The sequence below is a fragment of the Tinamus guttatus genome, unplaced genomic scaffold, assembly GCF_059628265.1.
Source record: "Tinamus guttatus ecotype Peru unplaced genomic scaffold, ASM5962826v1 Tinamus_guttatus_pri_ptg000383l, whole genome shotgun sequence".
Classification (NCBI taxonomy): Eukaryota; Metazoa; Chordata; class Aves; order Tinamiformes; family Tinamidae; genus Tinamus; species Tinamus guttatus.
This window is the reverse complement of record NW_028288917.1, coordinates 3,680,607-3,701,912: the sequence shown is the minus strand read 5'-3', so window position 1 is coordinate 3,701,912 and position 21,306 is coordinate 3,680,607. Positions and strand designations below refer to the sequence as shown.

The 21,306-nt window shown below is 40.1% G+C and overlaps 1 protein-coding gene across 4 annotated transcripts in view; it reads right to left on the bottom strand.

Annotated features, from left to right (window-relative positions):
• ARHGEF10 (Rho guanine nucleotide exchange factor 10) overlaps positions 1–21,306 on the bottom strand; it is a 90,601-nt gene that overhangs the window by 32,289 nt on the left and 37,006 nt on the right. For all 4 annotated transcript variants that reach the window (XM_088530563.1, XM_088530564.1, XM_088530565.1 and 1 more), the window contains 6 exons: positions 20,111–20,281; positions 19,300–19,445; positions 16,702–16,874; positions 3,197–3,312; positions 1,459–1,586; positions 1,023–1,123 (listed from right to left, as the gene is read on the bottom strand). In XM_088530563.1, coding sequence (XP_088386689.1) covers positions 1,023–1,123; positions 1,459–1,586; positions 3,197–3,312; positions 16,702–16,874; positions 19,300–19,445; positions 20,111–20,281 — 835 coding nt within the window. The remainder of the gene's footprint in view (positions 1–1,022; positions 1,124–1,458; positions 1,587–3,196; positions 3,313–16,701; positions 16,875–19,299; positions 19,446–20,110; positions 20,282–21,306) is intronic.

Sequence of the window (21,306 nt, the reverse complement as noted above, 5' to 3'; positions counted from 1 at the left end):
TTACTTAGCAATCTTGTCAGCCTCTCCTAACTATCTTGGCAGCAGGATATTAAAACAGGAACAGGATAGCTTAAAAATGCTACCAAATATCATTTTAGACTAGCGAAGATGATCTGTAAACATCATCATTTCTCTGTTGAACCTAAGTGGCACCCCTTAACAACCACTATTTATTGTACCTGCAAGGCTCTTCCTCACAGAACAACTGAGATGTCTACTCTTCCTTTTTTTTTCTGCCCTCAGTGGGATGGAAAGTGTCGTCTTTTGAGGAGGTGCTAGAAAAATTTGTTTTTTATCATCTGCATGTCCTAAATATTTCTCAACTGAGGCACACAATGTGCCAAGCAACTTTTGAAATTAGACCTCCTGTGAAAGTACATGATTCTAATGACAAAGCAGTACAGCACATTTCTTATTGCTCCCACTGAGATTAGGCTTGTTACTGATTCTCTCTCCAGCGAGGATGACAGGATTACATTAAAAAAAAAAAAAAAAAAGGCACTTCGCCCCCAACCCAACTTATGGTTTCAGGAATCCACCTATAGAATTATCCCCTAACTTTAAAATGATGAAAGTATGTTTGTTAGCACCGAAAGCTAAACAAAGGAACCTAACAGCTTTACTGTCATGTTCTAGCTAAAACTGTTCCTGAGGCAAAACTGACAAATTTTATCCTGAAAGACAAATGCTTGGAAAGTTTATAAGATCTGAAGATGTAAGAAATATAGTGGAGTAACTTCCCACCTCTCTGTCCTCTACTGTATTTCACTAGTTCTGACATAGATAAATGAGTAATAAACATAGCAGACTTCATTAATATACTGTGGAAATTATATTCCTTCATAGTGAATCCCTCATCCTTTCTGGAATACCATTACTTTGCAATGATATACGGTCACTACTATCTAGTGTATTGCAATTCTAACATCTTCAGATAGACTTTCACAAAACAATTTCATTTTCTGTAACAAACAGTACATTGAGGACTCTCTTGGTTGTTAGTTTAAGCAACTAAGAATTACCAAGGGCCAGCTTAGCCATTTGTAAATTGTTGATCCAAGACTGTTTGATTGCAGGGGTAAATGTATTGAACACAGCTGTAAAGAAAGTAGGCCGCCCAGACCTGCAGGACAGGGTGGGGGGAAAGAAAGAAAAAAGAAAAAAAAATGTAGTCATTCTTGAATAAAGTATGAGTATGAGATACCCTATAAAGGGTCATTGCCACAGTTACTCTTGCATCTGAAAAATGACACCGAGGAACAGGATAAAAACCTACAATGCTGAAAAAAACTGTCATGTTCTGTAACAAGTGAAAATTGCCACTGTAATGACATGGGAACAGTAGTCAGAGGCTAACTGTAGAGACAGAAGAGAGGGAAGAACAGAAGTTTCTCTGATACATCTATGCCAAAGACACAAACACATTTAGAAAGCTTCGCAATCAAGGTTACTACTGACTTGTCCTGCTTTCCTGGAAGTTGTAGCTGGATTCTACAGCGATCTGCAGCTCTAATTTCATCTTCTTTTTTCAGGATCAGTTTTTGTAAGCCTGATGTCCAGTCATGGGCTACTGATTGGTTCAAATTCTGAAAAATAAAAATAGTTTAAGTTTAGATTCAGCGCCAGCGAGGCCTATTTCCCGTATGCTAAGGTGATCTTTCCTTAAAACTAACAACTCTTGAAGCTGACATTTTAATTGTGAATAATTTAGACAGATTTGTAAATTCATTTCAAAAATATGCAGAAAGATTTAATAATGTATTTATACCATGATTTACATTGTTCAGAGCTTGATGATACACAAATAATATTAACAATAATAATATATCAATAATATTTGTCTGATTAGCAAATGTGAATTTGCTTCAGTGTCTGCATGACCCTTTTACTTCATTTCAAATGAATGATTATAAAGATACCCCAAATTTTAAAAAATATCTCACAGAAAAAGCCTATAAATCATACTTCCCGTATGTTGTTGCTCAAATATTTATGTGGTAAACATGAAAGGTCTTTGTGCGACTGGAATATGTTCCGGGGGATGCTGAAACAACAATGCCCTGGCAAGCCTGGTTAGCAGTCTCATGGGTAAGACTGTGTGAGTGATAGTAGTGAGCTTCTGCTACACAAAAGTACATTGATTTCAAGCAGTTAGAATTTTAGGATAATTGAAGCTTTTTTTTTTTTTTTTTTCCTCCAAAAGAAAGAAGTTGACCTCATGCCTGAACTAAATTGTTCAAATTAATTTATGCATCTCCACCTGGAACACTGCTTAAATTATACAATTTGCATTTTGCAATTGTATAATTCAGCGGTTGAATGTCTCATCTCTGATCTGTGCTATGTATATGCTCAATCATTGAGCTGAAATTCATCTTTGAGTACTTGCAAAATTTTGTTTAAAATCATAGTTTCCATAAAGTTCCTTCATAGTGCATGCTTTCAGCAATTTGGATTTTTTATTTAATGCCCTTGACTGAGAGCAAGATATCACACCAGAAACTCAGAAACCCATACGCGTATTCACACGTGCGCAAGCACAGACGCACATTTATAGTCATACAGTTGCAAGAAGTTTAAAAATGTGTCTTAATCAAAGGGTAAAAAAGAAAACAAATCTGTAAAGTCCTATGATTGTGGAGGACTCATTTTGAAATTCTGTGTTAGCCTCCTCTATATTTTTGCCAGAACACATGTTAAAAAAGGGACATGAATAAAGATGAAGCAAATTACTTTCAAAATTCCATTGAAAATCCTCTAACACTTTAATGATTTGCACTCAGTCGTAAATACGGCTTCTCCCTGAAAGCCAGGATTATGTGTTTGAATAGGCATCAAGTGCTTTAGCCAATAACACTAAAACATAAAAAGGAAAATCAACTTTCTTACTACGATGTTGTCTGATTGTAAGAAAGCAACTTTTTAAGACTAAAATGTAATCCTGTTTCCACATAAGCTTAGCAGCTATTGAGCAAATGCAGACACTTGTAGTATCCACCTACACATAAAAACAATTGAGAAAAACAAGATTAAAAAGACAGCTGTAATCTACTTATAAGTCTAAGTATTTAACAGTAAATTAATTACTGGAGTTAAAAATGATTTTACTCTCTTCAGAGTGCTCCTAGAAAGAGATTGACTATACTACTTCACGATTGGAGCATACTTAAAAATAAATCCAGCTTTGTTTATTTACCTGGTAGTTTCCTTTAAGGCTGACTATTAATTGACTAATTTGGCCAACTACATTCAAATCATGCAAGAGGTTCTGCAGATCATGGTACAGTTGCCCTGGGCCCATATACAGCTTGTCTGCAATGAATAAAAAGATGAGATTATACATAATAAAAAGATGCAATTCTCAGTAAAGGAGGAAAGCAGGAAAAATGTAATACTTTTAACATGAGTCACTACTACTTAGCACTGTATAAAAATTGAGCATATCAGAACAGATTTGTTCCTTCCATATTGAAAAAAACACTATTACACTCATATGTGGATACGCATTTATTACTTCTAAAAATCGGAGTGTTTTATTTATACACGTATATCACAGCTCTTTTACTTTGCTGATCCATGTCCCCGCAGCCAGATAATTGGGAAATGCATCACAGAAAATTATAGGTATCTGTGCATATCCTGGTGTTACCATGGGCATTTTCTTTCTGCTCACCTTATCATTGCCTTTTACAATTACAATTAAGACTAGAGGTTGTTTATCTAGTCTGCACACTGGAGAGCACGCTGTCTGTAATTTTAATAACCATGCACAACAGCCGTGCCAAACATCCAGCCTGCACTGGCTTCAGCAAAGACTAACCCTCCAGAACCTCTGAATTACATGGAATTTTTCAATAGCACCAATCAGTAGGTTTTCTGCAATACGTTAGTTTAAGTGTCCTTCAAGAATATTGCTTTTGATCATATGACAAGTCCAAAAAGTTATTTGCAGCCTTCATTATGGTTGTTCAAAACCCGTAATTTCTTAAACCTTGAAGCAAGACGTCTCTGGATGCAGCCCCCTGCCCTGCACGATGAAAACAGCTCAGTAGCAGCAGCAGCAACACGAGCTGCACCAAGAGGGCTCACTGCCCATGCTGGACACATCCTATCTTCCAGTTTGGACACATGTAGCACATCTATTTCACAAACCTCTTCCCGTGACTGGTGCAAAGGGAAAAAAAAAAAAAAAAGGAAGGAAGAAAAAGATTTGTCTTGCCCTTGAGCACTAAATAGGGAGTGAATGCACTTAGGGCTATTTCCCCAGGCATGGAATAGATGTAGCTCTCCTGCACTGCTCTTTGCCTGCGCTGCATGTTAATTAAGAACACAATGCAGCCCTTCTTCTCCTCACAATCAGAACAGCCTTTAAGATTATTCAATTTATTGTATGCAAAGAAAAGAAATAATTCCAAAATAGATCAAAGCTGAAGAGTTTTTGGATTATGTTCTTTCAGAGTATGTTTTTAGATTTTTTTTTTTTTTAAAAAAAGACTTTTCAGTAGCTGTAGAATGCATACTTCCATTAAGCTGCATTTTGACTTTCTCCAGTCCAAAAAGTAGAAAAATTAACATCTGAAAATTCTAAACAGTTGCCTCCCTGTATCCCTCTTCTTCTGTTAGCTAACACCTATTTTCTGACTGATGTCTACAATAACTATAATCTATGAAGTGCCAGAATTGCTAGTTCCTGAGCACAACCAATTGTTTATTTCAAAAGGTTTACTCGAAAACAACAACAAAAAAGCATTCAGTGTTAATAGGGATCTGAAGGCCATGACAATGTGTTCAGCATTGTAAAGGGTACAGAACGAAACCATTATTATCTCAGATTTTTATAACAAAAAGAGAACTACTGCAAAATGCAGTTTAGCCTGATTATAAGTAACTGGCAGTTTTATTTCTGGCACAAATCCATTTACTTACCTGCTGTTTACAAATTCCACTATTAATCAGTCCAAACTGCAACACAGAAAAAGGCACTAAGACTATTTCAGAAATTTATATTTATGGGTCTAAGCCATGTGAAAATTTAGAACTAGCATGCTGTGAAAAGCTGAAAGTGCACAAGGAGGCCCCTGGACAGTATGGATACTGTAACTGAACTCAATTTTACCTACATTATTTGTAAACTTTAAAAGGGCAGCAGCATTTTTTTGCAGCTTCATAAAGACAGAGTTATCTGAGATTCTCTTATTGAAAGCAAATCACAGAACTGACGCTTACCTGCAAACTGCAATTGCAAGAGCTCAGCAACTCTTGGATCCTGCGCCACAGCCCTGAACCGTGGCCATAGGACTTTACCTGCCTTGTGGAGCGCAGACCTCCACTTCATCCCAACAACTTTCCTCCACAATCCTCGGCCTGCTCTTATAAATATCCCATCCCCGCCTTCAGAATAAGGCATGAATCTGGAAATCAACTCAGTATTTGCCACTTGAGTCTAGTCTGTCTACAACATACACATCTCAAGATTTTAATAAATTGAGATGGAGAGAGTGCAGTAAGAGAGCCAAAACAAATAGAGTAACCTATGCACGAAGTTCGCTTATGCAAAACACCTCAACTGAAGTCATTTTAGGCCCATTCATTAAAGACCAAAGTTTTATCCAGAAAAGAAAAAAGAAAAGTGAATGAAAAAAATAATTAAGGAGAATTTGCTTCTATCCTCTGATATTCTCAAGGAGGAGTGGCTAAACTAAGAAGGAACTTAAGTGGTAAGAAAAGGCCTGGTGAATGGCCACAGTTACCATTCTTGCATACAGACCCTTAGTGAGCATAAGCTGAAGCACAGAAAAGTAATTTGGTTTAAGAGATTAGGGACAATGTATTAGCCAGAAGCAAATTCTGTCAGAATTTTCCCTTTGATTTATGTCTGGATATTGAGTTATAAGTTACAGAAATTTAATATCTGAATTACATGGGCCCTGATGGGATGCACCCCAGAGTGCTGCGGGAGCTGGCAGATGCCATAGCTAAGCCACTCTCCATCATCTTTGAAAGATCCTGGAGAACGGGGGAGGTGCCGGATGACTGGAAGAAGGCCAATGTCACGCCAGTCTTCAAAAAAGGCAAGAAGGAGGACCCAGGCAACTACAGGCCAGTCAGCCTCACCTCTGTCCCCGAAAAAGTGATGGAACGGCTCATGCTGGCCGTTGTCTCCAGGCACATGGAGGACAAGAAGGTGCTCAAGAGTAGTCAGCATGGATTCACCAAGGGGAAATCTTGCCTGACTAACCTGATAGCCTTCTATGATGGAATGACCGGCTGGATAGACGAGGGGAGAGCGGTGGATGTCGTCTATCTCGACTTCACCAAGGCTTTTGACACCGTCCCTCACAACATCCTCCTGGGCAAGCTCCGGAAGTGTGGGATAGATGAGTGGACAGTGAGATGGATTAGGAACTGGCTGGATGGCAGGGCCCAGAGAGTGGTGATCAGCGGTGCAGAGTCTAGTTGGAGGCCTGTGGCTAGTGGGGTCCCCCAGGGGTCAGTCCTTGGTCCAGTCCTGTTCAATTTATTCATCAATGACCTGGATGAAGGCACGGAGTGCTCCCTCAGCAAGTTTGCTGATGACACGAAACTAGGAGGAGTAGCTGATACCCCAGAGGGCTGCGCTGCCATCCAGAGGGACCTGGACAGACTGGACAACTGGGCGGTGAAAAACCTTATGCAATTCAACAAGGCCAAGTGCAAGGTCCTGCACCTGGGGAGGAATAACCCCAGACACCAGTACAGGCTGGGGACTGACCTTCTGGAGAGCAGCTCTGCAGAGAAAGACCTGGGTGTCATGGTGGATGACAAGTTGACCATGAGGCGGCAGTGTGCCCTCGTGGCCAAGAAGGCCAATGGAATCCTGGGCTGCATTAAGAAGAGCATCTCCAGCAGGTCGAGGGAGGGGATCCTGCCCCTCTACTCAGCCCTGGTGAGGCCACATCTGGAGTATTGTGTCCAGTTCTGGGCTCCACAGTACAAGAGGGATGTGGAGCTTCTGGAGAGAGTCCAGCGCAGGGCCACAAGGATGATCAGGGGCCTGGAACATCTGCCCTATGAGGAGAAGCTGAGGGAGCTGGGCCTGTTCAGCCTGGAGAAGAGAAGGCTGAGAGGGGATCTAATCAGTGTATATAAATACCTCAAGGGAGGGAGTGCAGAGGATGGTGATGGTCTCTTTTCAGTGGTGGCCACTAATAGGACTAGAGGAAATGGCCGGAAACTGAAACACCAAAAATTCCACAGGAACTTAAGGAAAAATTTCTTAACAGTGAGGGTGACAGAGCACTGGAACAGGCTGCCCAGAGAGGTTGTGGAGTCTCCTTCTCTGGAGATCTTCAAAACCCGCTTGGACGCAGTCCTGTGCCACGTGCTCTAGGTGACCCTGCGTGTACAGGGGGGTTGGACTAGATGATCTCTAGAGGTCCCTTCCAACCCTAAGCATTCTATGATTTTATGATTCTATGAATTTGGTCTTGTAAGGTTTAATCAGAACATCTTTTAAAATAGGATTAGCTTGTTTAGCTCTTTAGAGGTTAACAATATGTTAATAGTTGATTTATTGGAGATTTTTGATGGAGGGATGGGCTGGATTTTGATGGATTGGGAATTTTTGATGGAGGGGATGGGCTGGATTTTTGATGGATGTACCGGGGATTTTTGATGGAGGGGATGGGCTTTCCTCAGTGAAGGAGATGGGGTTGCTGGCTCCATTCAGAGCCAGAAAGGAACAAGAATCTACTCAACAACTGACTGCTTCAGCCTACACATGTTCCCTGACCGTTCCAAAATGTCCATTGCTGGCTTTTGGGGTGGGTGTCCACTCTTTTTCCATGGAAAACACGGAGAAAATTCTTGGCTTTATCCCAGTAAAGACTGCCCTTTTCTTAAATCACTTTTAAAAGTTTTTACAAACGATAAAGCCATTTCCTTCCCATTTCTAAGCCACTCTAGCTACTTATCAAGCTCCAAAACAACTTATTTTCTGACATGAAAAACCCCCACGAGTTTTGAGAAGGTCCTTCCGAGCGGTAAAGAACATCCGAGTGCTGCAGAGAACGACGTGCCTGGGGAAGCCGCAATGCACTATAACCGATAATCACATACGTGACTCAGGAAGCCAAGTTCTTTGCATTCCACCTACAGCTGAAGGGTGAAACCTTGGCCCACATATGTTAGCAGGAATTCTTTTCCACAACTCCTCTGTTGCTAAGATATCTTACCAGAAAAATTAAAGGCCTGTTGCAAAAGGCCCTGCAGAGGGCAAGTTCGGTGCCAAAAATCGGGAATTCATGCAAAATACATAGTTCCTTGCGCTGACTTGCTATGAAATCTAATCAAGATAGATTTATTGACAACCAGCCACTTTAGAAGGAAGAAAAAAAGGTTAAAGCTTAAATTGATTTTTGTTGCTAAGTGAAGCAGGGGTAGGAATTAATCCCTAGCTGAGAGATTTTTAAATATACCACTAAACATGTATTTTGCAGTACTTTTCTCCATGTCACAGCTTTAAATTCAGCACTATTGCTCGGCTTGAAGTAACGCCTATGAACTCAAGTAAACTTTAACTCTTTTACATCATAGAATCATTAAGGAAGGTTGGACCTTTAGAGATCATCTAGTCCAAACCCCCTGCACATGCAGGGTCACCTAGAGCACGTGGCACAGGACTGCGTCCAAGCGGGTTTTGAAGATCTCCAGAGAAGGAGACTCCACAACCTCTCTGGGCAGCCTGTTCCAGGGCTCTGTTACCCTCACTGTTAAGGACGCTTTTCTTAAGTTCCACAGGAACTTAAGTTCCTGTGGAGCTTTTGATGCTTCAGTTTGTGGCCATTACTTCTAGTTCTGTCGGTGGCCACCACTGAAAAGAGGCCAGCACCATCCTCCTCACTCCCTCCCTTGAGTTATTTATAGACTGAGTTCTGAGGTCAGACTACATATTCTATGAAAAGAAATTTAATAGTGAGCACTGACATGCGAAAATTGCAACCAAATAGGAACAAGCTATTTGCCAGAGTACAGTTCCAGCAATATTGAGGGGCAACAAAGAAGTTAAAGGCATGCTTATAAAAGATGCCAGATTGAAAGGCCCCTCTGAAGCCAAACAGATCCCAAATTTGATTTGCCAGTTGTGATTTGGTCTTTGAAGCTGAGCACGGCTTCCTCCCACTGAACCATCTGTGTGTAGCTAGACTGGAACTTAAAAGATTCAAGTGTAATGAAGGGAAGAAATCTGGGAAAGATTCAAACCTCATTTTGAGCATAAAAATCATCTGGGATTTGGGGAGAAATTATATATGTCAAAGATGACTTTAAAATTTGCAATGTCTGAGAAAGGCATAACAAAATGGAACCTGCGTAATATCAGGCATTCACACAAAATAATAAAAAGGAAGGCCCCTTCTGTAACACTTAAGCTTGCATTTTAACATAAGATATTTGTAGAAAGTCCTGGAAAATGGATCCATTCATGATACCAGATGTATTCTGATCTGTTTGTGATAAAACTGGACAGATTTCACGAGACAGTTTAACCTAAATATCTTCAAAAATAATATAGAAATAACATACTGTAAAAAAAAAAAAGTGCAATCAGAACTGTTTTTTGTTGTTGTTTGGTTGGTTTGTTTTGCTTTGTTTTTGTTTTAGTTATGACTTTTTGATTATCCTGGGAATGTTTCACTGATCTTAGGTAACATAATGGTAGGTTGGCAGTGTGTCTCACTGCTCAGTTTAATATGCCCACCTTTGAAAAGGACAAGAATGGAGGCTGTTCAAGAGACAGTGTTACGTCTGAAGTAAAAACATTTCCTATTCTCTGAACACTTTGAGTATGAATTTAAAGAAGGAGCCCAGAAACCATTAATATAACCTGAGATTCCATTATTGCAACTCAGGAATTCTTGCTCAGTACCTGTTCACAGGATCCTGCTTCTACATTGGAATGCAAAATACAAAGGAAACTACTGCAGCTGTAAAGTTTTACTGATCTTTTACAACAGAAGAACAACACCCTAAGTTTCTCAGAGTAAGGAGAAAAGAATACCCTATATGACATTTTTATATATAAAATCATTTATTTCAGCAATTGTCAAGCAAACTTCTGAAAATATTTTAATTCATTCAGCATTTGCCACTGATGCCCACTATAAAGCACCATATATTTTTTCACTTACAAAAACCTTTGAAACAAAATACCTGGCTTTCACTTTCAAGGCCATGGACAAAAACTCCTTATTGTCCTTAAACTTTCGCTGCACATAACTCGACAAATGCCTCCAGCAGCCAGATGCAAGGAAGCTTCTCCTTACTGGTAATTTCTTGTTTCTGATTTTTCTTTATCAATGTTAAAGCCAGTGACAAAGAAGAACTAGACACTTCCTACACAATCTCTTACGCAAGCAAAGTGCTTCACAGCTGCACCATCACAACTCACTCTGTTTGTGTCTTTCAATCTGGTTACACGCACTGTTCCTGTTTCCATAGACACCTAGAAAAAGCATGTGGGGAGTGGGGCTGTTTGGTCTTTTTTCAACAGTAATTAAACAGCCGATTGACATTTCAGTGCAATACCAAAAACATCATCCAAGTTTACAAAAGAAAAAGCAGACTTTCTACCTTAACCCCATTTGTCCTTTTATGTCAAATTAAACTTGCCATCTCAAAAGTTAAATTTTCCTGAAAAATCTGAGCCACTGTAGTTCAAATGTAGCTTGCCTTAGATTATATGACATTCACAGCTCCAAACCACATAAATACTTACAAAGTGATATCAATCTCTAGGTTCTGAACCTAAAGCAAATGGGAAATCCATCATGATCTCAGAAAACAAGAGCTTTTTTGGCTAGCATCAATAAAATAGTGAGTTTTCCTACTAGAATATAACACCAAATTAGATTTATTAACATAATCTAACAGATTATTAACATAAGCTAATTGAATGCAGAAAGAAAAAGTGCAAACACATACAGAGTGTTAGGTGATAAGCAGTAAAATCTTGAGATTATTAGAACACAAACTATTAAATGCAGATATAGAGCAAGCAAATCTAATTATCAAAACAGTCAGGGCATAACATCATCCTCATTCAATGTGAAGAGCCCGATCATAAAAATGAGATGACCTTATTCAGACTACCACCTCCAAGCAAATAAACTCCAACCTTACTTTAACCATGTAAGCATCTAGAAGTAATTTCTACGAGCTTAATGACCGAAACTGAGCTTCTAAAGCTGTTTAATGTATCTATTCCAACTGTCACACCAAGCAGGGGAGCTCCTTGAGCCCTAATTACAGATAAAGAACCAAGTCCCTCAGGTAATCCGGTACATATATATAGCAGAGCTGGGAAACAAATCTCCCAGGCCTTAATCTGACAAGTATTTTTAACTTCACATTCCCATCAGCTGCTAATACCTTGTTCTCAAGTAGTAATTACATGAGCACTGAGACCTGTCTCATGATATGTCTCATTGTATCTGATCTGAACATCAAGACAAACAGGCTGCGCAAAAAAAAAAAAAAAAATACAGTCCAACCACAAAACTGCTTATTTGTACAGCTTGAGTAATAGGAAGATAAAATCAATAGCTTGCAACTGCAAATACTGTGCAAAATATACAACTGTACCATCAGTGACTGAAATTATGCAATAACGCCAAGGAAAGGCAAAACCTTTTAAGAGAGTGAGAAGCATCTTCTGCATTATGAGTGTGGTTTAAGAATTATACAAAACTTGAGCTAATCCTGACAGGGCAGGGAAATTTAAAAATATAATGCCATAAATATTTCTGATATAGCAGCATAACATAAACAATTGTCCTGTGGCAAAGGAGGAGGAAATGAAAGTGGGAGGGAACATGGAGCTGAATTCCCACTGGAGTGACAGTCTGGAGCCACCGTCCAGCTCCACAGCCGCACACCAACAGTGGCAGCTACGAGACGTTTCCCCAAACACAGCCATGTGCAGTTATGGATCCCAGCAGCTTCAGGCCCTGGCACTGACAGTTACCCTGCAGCAGCCTCCAATGAAAGACAGGACTTGCCCTTTAATCGTGCCCTCCTGTGGCATCCCAAAGGTCAAGTGAAGGCAGCACAGACCGGGAAGCCTCCTAGGAGGAGGGAAGAGCTGGCATGGTGCCTCTGTGGGGCTGAAACCTCAAGGATGAAAGGCCGAGAGAGAAAGGGATGTGAGAAGATAAAAGCAGCATAACAAAGCAGTGGCGGGTGTGAACGCATCGCAGAGGGAAAGCACAGCCGGGGTCTGGAGGATGGGCCAGGACCACGGGCTGGCTGGGCAGGCGGAGGTTCGCTGGAATTCAGAGGGCTGAGCCGCCGGATCGCCTGCGCCTCAGGTGGGGCCGGATCGCCTGCGCCTCAGGTGGGAAGTGCACTGCGAGGAGCTCTCCTCCCTCCCTCCTTCCGGCCCGCCGGGTTGTACCCCGGCTTCTCCTCATCTTACTGGGCAGTGTCATGAAGTGAAACAGACCCCTATAGCAATTCAGAAGAAGGATTATCAGCACTCTATGTCAAGCTCTATAACCACTACAAGAAATACGACAGGAAATCAGAAGAATTCTTTGTAAGTGAGTGAGACAAACATGTAACACCTAATTTAATCCATGCCTAATCCACCAGTTGGTTACATGTATCTTCTTAAGAAAGCGAACTATTTAAATGCACCTGGTTTGCTCAGCCAAACAGGCTGCATCCAGAATCAGATTTATTTAAAATCTCTGGTCTTCTGTTGACAGGTATCAATGACAGTTTACATTTAGGGACATATTACATCTCCTTCAGTGCACAGTATTATGAGCTGTTGTTTTAAAACAGAGATTTACATCGTAACTCTACATATACTTCACAGAGATGAAAGTTGGCTGAACTAGCAGTGTCGGCACTACCATCCTTCTTAAAACCTTATAATCAATGTTAGACTTGAAATATCATTTAACATTTGGTCTTGTTTACTCTAGACACTCTATTACAATTGTCCAGCTTTAGTGGAATGATACAGCTGACTTTTCTGTCCTTCCCCAATTCTGCCTTTCTCATGAGACAAACCAGCAGAAATCAGCTCGACAGCAGTGGCTATCGCAGCAGTGTTATTTCTGTCTTTGAGAAGGTTTTTCTAATCTCAAGGAAAACATTTGCAGGAACACAGGGATACACGAGCCCATGAGACACGCGCCTGTCTCCCTGACAACACGCGTGAGCTGCCTGCACAAAGCAGAAGGAAACGCGGACGAGAAGAGTCACGTCTGCATTTCAGCGTGGCGTTACTACGGCTTCTGACAATAAACATGAACCGCAGCAAGTGGAAACGGAGCGCCAATTCACCCCAGCAAGACTGACTGGGAGAGCAGACAAGTCAGAGCTCAGCCAGGCTAAAGCCTGACCCCTGTTATGTTCTGTAAACCTGTGAAATTAAAAATAACTTTAAGCCTCCACCATAAACGTAAACATGCTGAAGTTTTGCTTTACTGTTACCTCCTACAGTCAGAATTAAAGGATATATAGAGCAGATGGGCCTTGCTCATTCTCTCTTTCAATTTTTAGCCATATGGTTAAAATTAAATGATTATTTCCTTAAGTAATAGCCTCCGGTGTTTATGACTGCTGATCAACACAACCAGCAGCAGTGAGCCAAGACAACCCAGCCGACACTTGGCTTCTCCCCCAGAAATGAAAAGACTTTTAGCCTCTCCTCCCTTTGCTCCTTCAGAGTCTCTGCAACTTGGTTGTCTTTGTTTGAGACACTCTGAAAGACTTTTACAGCTCGCCCTTTTCATCCTTAGGCTGCCTTGACAACCAGAAAAACGCATTGTGTGGTCACATCCACTACAGCAGCAAACAGAAACTCATCCCAGCAGAGAATCCACAATTCATTGTCCTTCGACAGCTTGAGCAAAGTTCTACCGCTAGTAGAAGCACTTGCCCAGGGTCCAGAAAACTGAAATTCTGTGCTGTGTATTTGACTGTTGCCTATTTTGGCTGCCTTTAGAGCTCATTATGAGACATTTTCAGTGTTTCTATGTGTGGAGGGGATATTTGCAATTGCTGGTCAACTGTCTTGGCTCTTTTTGAGGAGAATATAATATATTTTGGTAAGAAGTTAAAAAGTTGTCTTTGGACACCTTTTTATATTTTATTGGAAAGACACTTTTAGGACTGCACCAAACAAGTCGCATTCACTGCTCCTTGATCCATTCTCTATTTTATTAGAACACAGGTAGCACTTAACTTATTGAGAGCCCTCTTCCCAAATCAACTTTTCATCTTGTTTTTATTGAAGAAATATCATTCACTAGGATATAACTATGTGGATAAAAAGAAATCACAAATTGACACCAAGGGAAGCCTATCTTCTTTGAGCTTTTCAAACATTTTAGAACATACGAATGTTCCCATATTGTATAACCCTATTGCTGAATTATCTTTGGGGTTTGAAACATAGATCTTTTTTCTTACATTAACAACTGCACCTAACATTATAGTACTTCTCATACCTTCCAACGAAAGCAAACTAAACATCCTCATAACTCCAAAACACTCTGTATGTGTTGCATAACAGAGTTCAAAAAGACATAATTCTTTCAGCAAAAGTAAATCAAATCCAAAAATATAGAATTTAGTGTTCATGACTTTTCCAATATTAATTTAGCTTCTTTGATACTATGAATATGTATATGCTTCTTCACATGAATTAACACTTTTAAAAGATTGAGATGGAGAGAAACAATTAGTAAGAGCCTATCTGAAACAGTATGTGGATTTATGAGGCAGGAATGTCATCCTGCGTCTTCCTGCAAATGGTTCTATATAAGTAAATTAGCACATTAGGTCTCTCTGGAATCTCAGGCTTTGGCACACACAAGTGAGAAATATTTTCACTACAACCATCCAATTGGGCCACAGACTTTCAGGCAAGAGTAACTCCAATACAGAAAAGAGAATTTTGACTAATTTGCAAAGTAAAATGAGATCTGATAATCATACTATTAAAAAACAACAAAAATAGCCTGAAATGTGAATTATTTTGTGCTTTAAATATCGTTAGAGATTATAAACAAAAATTATAAATTTACTCTATTAGAAAACAGCATTAAGAAACCTACAAATACCTACCTACAAATGCCTTTGATTCTGCCAAAGATCTATTCAATTACATAACTAGCAACCTTCATATTCTGTTTATTTTTGACTCTCACCTTTTGACCTCTTTGGTTAGAAGGGGATTGAAATAATATAATGATCAGAGTTTGCCAACAGAGCAGCAAATCTTGCCTTTCACCCACTGAATACCATTTAAGCTGAACATTGAGACTCCAGATGATGTGCAAAAACATTTGACATTTTTTGATATTATCACCAAACATTATGAAACTAAGAAACCTCAAAGCCAAGAGAATCAGGTAGGTTCCACTGGATTGTTTGCGTGAGGATTTTTCTTTTTTCTTTCATCCTCTGCTTCCTCATCTGATCTCCCAGAAGGGCAAGGATCTAATCAACCATGTCACACTAGGAGTGTTGCAATGAGCAGCTCCTCCCACACTCTCCCGGGAAGGGAACCCCCAATTCTAGGTAGTACAGTCTTTATACACACTCCTCTTGGGGTCATATATACAGCAGCTGGTAAAAAATAACTTAAGAGCTTCAATCACATTGTCCAAGTAGCTCGCTAATGTCTAAAAAGTTACAAAATAAAGTCAACTTTGAAATTGAAACCTGCGTACTTTAAGAACTTTCTTGTGCTGTTTACAAAGGGAGGAGCAAGAAGGTCTAACAAGAGCCACCTTGGAGAACAAGGGAGGTATTAGATGCTGCAGCTGCATCTCAGGCAGCGCTCAAGTACAATATTTATTTCTTAGGGAAGGACTGTGGGAAAGCTCACAAGGCAAGAATGCAATGTTAAATAAACAGAGTGTGAAATAAATGCCCAGACTCAGCAAATTAAAAGCAACTAAACCAAACTAGATATACTAAATGTACTTAAAAATAAAAGATTTATGGTATAAAAATAATTCATTATTTATAAAAGGCTAGCTACTGAGTAAACTTTTGAAATCCATACATCTCTTGAGGGTAGCTGGCAGGCTTGTAGGAGAGATTAAGGAGCACAAAAAGATTTCTCCAACTTCAGACATTGAAGTCATTTGGAGGAAGAGAAGGAAATTACTTAGTGGCACAGTTTCATAAACATTCATTAAAATCATTATTGCATTTTTTTTTTCTGAGGCACTTGATACTGTGTTTGAAGGATAGGATACTGTGGAATCCAGTGAAATAACTTCCACCCTGCAGCAACCACCTGTATCCAAGCTCTTATTCCACAGTGATGGAGCAGCTTGTCTTTTTTGCTGAGGGAAATGTCCTTGCATTAATACTGGGATAAGAACATACGTACAACTAACTACAGTAGGACAGCAGGCATACCAAACTACAATAACCTCTTTGCATGTCCACCACATTCATGTTTTTATGCCATAAAACTGTAAGATGAAATAAACTGAAGTAATTCACATCCCAAGGTGAGAGGCTGGCTATCACTCTACAGGTTTTCAGTTTTCAAGGAAGAGTTTATATTACCATCCATGCTACACAAGTCTTGAGGCACAAAGTGTTTTTCTTTGCTTTCAGTAGCCCATTTACAGACAAATACAGGTTTTAACAAAGATTTAAGATATGTAAGTACAAATGCCTGTCACTTACTCGGCTTGGAGTTAATGATGCTCTCAGTAGAGTGCGGAGGTGGAAACCTGCAGTTCTCCCCTTGGCCCTCGCTGCTGCCGTACTCTATGGCTTCCACCTGCCCCAGGGGCACGCTCCACTTCAGTAAGTATCTCTGCCCAGTTGTCACAATGCCACTGCTTTCGTAGGAAGAGCTGGAAGACACACAGATTATTGCTTTGACAAGCAATTATATTTCACAGCATACTGTTCATTATTTTAACTTTCGAAATCTGCTGTATACCATCTGAGCACTGTGCACAGCTTTAAACCAACATATGTTTCCATCTCCTCTGACTGACACTGACTTTTGCAGTGAGTCTAAAGAACAGCAATGCAGGTGCAGTAATCACGTTTGCAAGCAGCATACAACTGCCAACAGCAGACCCTACATCTCCAGAGCAAAACATAAATTATTCTCTCAAGAAGATCAGTATGCATTTCAACATCCTGTTACAAATGTTCAGGATACACTGGGGCCCCATCTTTTCCCTAATTCTTTTTGATGGTAACTGGATAGTGCCTGAAATAGTGAAAAAAAAAATAGTAGTACCTGCTGTATTTAGGAAAGTATGGATGCAAAGGCTTTTGAACAACTACCAGAAGGTCAAGGTTACTTCCCAAGGGCCAACGATCCAACATTCCCACTGGGCCCCTCGACCAGGATGTTCTTTGCATCAGTTGTGGTATCTGAGCGCAAACCGCACGAGTGGCTGCTAAAGGAAGTGTCTGTCACAGCAGGCATTTCAGAGGAAACAGCTTGCTGAGGAAGCTCACTTGGAATAGAACTGGTCGTCATACTCCTTTGCCTTTGTTTCTTTTACTCCCTCATTCAAGCACACATATAACGTGTATTAGGACAAACTGGAAATTTTTGTTTCCTTTAGTGTTCACTTCACAGAAAGCACGGCTGAAATGAAGAACTTAAAAGCAACCCAAAGGGTGCTTGAAGAAAGCCAGTAAAAGGTATTTACTGAGAACAGTCTCTCAAAACTGACATTCAGTCAGCAACCTTTGCAATACAGTTGCAACCAAGAGACAAGTACAAACAAACAAAAAAACATTAAAAACGATAGCTTAAGGAAATATTTACGAACTCTAGATCTAACTGGAAAGAAAGCAAACAAGACAAGGCAGAACACAGCTGCTCAGTAACTAGAGAGAGCATCTGCCTCCTCTGAGTCCTGCTGCTTACAAAGCAAGTCTCTGGTTTAGGCTGGTTGTCTGAATTGCGTGTGAAGGAGGACCCTCCGAGCAGCATGTGCTCTGCAGAAACACGTGCCTTTTACCAGCTACAGAAAACTATTTTTGAACGCACCATCCACAGACCCTTGGGATCTCGATTATTTCCGGGAAGTGGCACAAAAGGCGGCTAAGAGGAGCGAGAGGAGACGGCTGCGCAAGCGCCTGCGCACGTAATGTTTCTGAGGGACCTACAGCGCCGTGTAGGGAAAATCTGGGGGCATCCACAAATGGGGAGTCAGAAAATCACTACCAGCAAAGGAGTCCAGCGAAGACTGGAAGCCACCGTTCCATACATTCACTGGGTTAAGAAGCAAAATTAAACTGCCAAGGGGGAAAAAAAAAAAAAACACTATGGAATTGAAACTTTTTTTGAGCTGACAGCCCCGTGTGACACAAGCATCATGCCTGACTACTGCCCCAAAGGAGGCTGCTCATTAGCAGTGATGCCCACAGGAACAAGAGTGATAACCGAAACTGTTGATTTAATAAGGAACCCAGCAACTCAGGAAAAACATGGACTTTTCACAAGGAAAAGGAAAATAGTTTGAATATCGCTGCTTCAGGTAAAAAAAAAAAATCACAAAAAAATGCAAACAGTGATCTCGCACAAAAAGATAAAATAAATAGATAAAGGTAATCTTCCCCCAAAGAATCCCAAGTGAATACGCAGTTGTTAATAAAGAACTCAGTAAAGAGGAAAGGAAAAGAAGTGTAACTTCTGGGATAACTGAGCATTGCCTTGTGCATTTTCTGAAAAGGAGAGTTACTCCACGGCACTGTTCATCACTAACATGGCACTAAGTGTTTACATGATTGAAAAGTCTGAGTACTTTCACACTTGGAGGTAACTTACACACTTCAGTAACGGGCAGATAATATCAACTCTCAGATCACACTTAAGAAAAGCAGTTTTTAAAGGCTTTGAGTGCCCATATTTTCTCTGCCAGAATGTAATAATATATAAAGCAATTTATGCCACAAGCAACACCCAAACGCAAGTGTGATTTAGGCACATACTAACCGCACTTGACTAACAGTAACAGCTGCAGCCACAGTCTCTACTATCTAAACCTATAGATTCACTATCTGAACCTACAAAACCTCCACTCCATTAAATACTAATAAACAGCAAAAAATAGACACTACAGAACTTTTCTACCTGTAATCTCCAAGTGATAAAGATTTTCTGCATGTTTATTCCAGAGTTTTAAAATATGAGCAGGCAACAGAGAAAAATGTAGCATTAGTAGCATTATTTCAGTAGCCTTCCATTAAGTGCCGTTTTTCCCAGCTCAACCTTGAATGATCATTTAAACAGTATGAATCCAGCCTTACCGCACATTTACGGTTGCGCACATCAACACATCATTTAACATGAAAAGTCGTCGTTCTTTGGTTTTGACTATTTCTCCCTTGTCATTATAAACTGTTTCAATCATATCATCAGTCCGTATGAGGTATCTGTTTCCACTGCTAAGTAGCTAGATTTTAAAAACAACAAAAACTGCATGTTATACATGATGCATGCAACATCCAGTGCAAAAAAAAAAAAAATAGATTTCCACTTGCTATGCTACTGTTAGCCACTAGCAAACACAAAGAAGATTGCTCCTTCTTTCCTACTGAATGTCTCTGAAAATTCTTTTAAAATACTGTGAGATTCAAATGAGTAACTGAAACAGGCTAGGATGTTCCTTAAAATAAGGGAGATACTGGGCACATCTAGTAGCATTTCTCAAACTGCTCTTTAGTAACAAACTGTTTCTTTGCCTTTACTCAGGAGAAATTCCTCAACTCTTGGATAAAAGTAATCTTCTCATGGAAAAGATCTGCATGAGAATTTGCTATAGAAATAGGAAACAGCACCATCTTTTACACTGCCACAGAACACTTATACTCTGTTGATATTTCAACTCTGTTCATATTTCAGCCTGTCAAATCATTCAGCTCACTGTGGTTTTAACCAGTGAATCTATTTAGTCCTGAAGATAACTTACAATTCACTCCTACCTACAGAATGACCCTATCTTGCTGAGCACTACAGAAAGGCTTGTAGGTGTCCCTTCTGTGTCCATTCTAAAGACTGTTCAAGGCACAGAAACTAATAATACAGAAATTCTTCCATCACACATTCCTATTTTCTAACCTTGTTCAGATAACGTTCATTCATTGCTTTTGCTATTTGTTTTATTTCACAGCGCTGATCTGCATCCCTTTTCCTCTCATTTAACTTCTCTGCCAGTGTTTCAAGTTCTGTAAGAGCCATCTGTAGAGGTAACCTATCAGGATGTCCTTTATTAGTATTCTTCAACATATCCTGAGGAAAAATAAATGATAAAAAAAATAAAATGGATATAATTTTAAAGTCAAATTCAAAAGAGTGCGGAAGTTTATAGCACGTCCTGTTCAAAGTTATGATATCGTTCTTTACCTTAGTGTTAAGAATAAGATCAATCGAAAACTCCTAATGAATATTCAGACGATACTCTACTTTTTTCCTGAATATCCTTATAGTTCTTCAAAAAGATACAGCGTATTTATAGGAAGAAAGTACAGAAAATGAACTTGAAAACAAATAATAGCATCCGAAGATGAAAGTCACGTTAAACAAAATTTGAAAGTCAATATTACATGCAGATATCTGTCAAGCGAGGTAAAATTAAACATTTATGATATTTAATTACACCATATTATTCTCATGACAGTTATTATTTCTCACAAAAACACTGATAGTGTGCTAATCCCAAAGTAGGGTAACAGTACTTGTTACCTCATTGAGGTCACAACTTTTAAAAACCCTTCTCTTGTAGGCACATCCTGGAACCATTCGAATGAAACTTTGCTTCTTTCCAGCAACACTCGAGCATCCCAACATATTCACTGCGAGTTCCTACCACATTATTTTCCATCTGTTTTACTTCCTTGAAAGCTCTAGACACGGCTGCCCACAGGTGAGCTCACCGAGCACCTTAGTTTTTCTTCCACAGTAATTCCTGGAGCGTCACCCTGGTGTCTGTCCTCCTCTGGGACACCTAGGAGGACTAGCTAACGCACCGAGGGCTTTTCTGCCATAGGCCTGGAGGGCTTCTGCACAGCTTTACAAACGTCGTGTTTGCCTGGAGCATGTTCTCAGGTGTTAAGGCTCAATACACGAGTGCACTGTGGGACTGTGCTCATTGCACAGTGGGGCTCTGTGTGGAGATGAGAGCTCGGGGCACCCACCCCAATGGCCCGGCTTGGGAGCGCTCTCAGCTTCCTTGTGAGGAAGAGGAGGCACTGCAGGCAAGAAGGAGCTCTGGCCCCTTCCAGCAGACACTGCGAGCCAAGCAGTACAGGAGACAA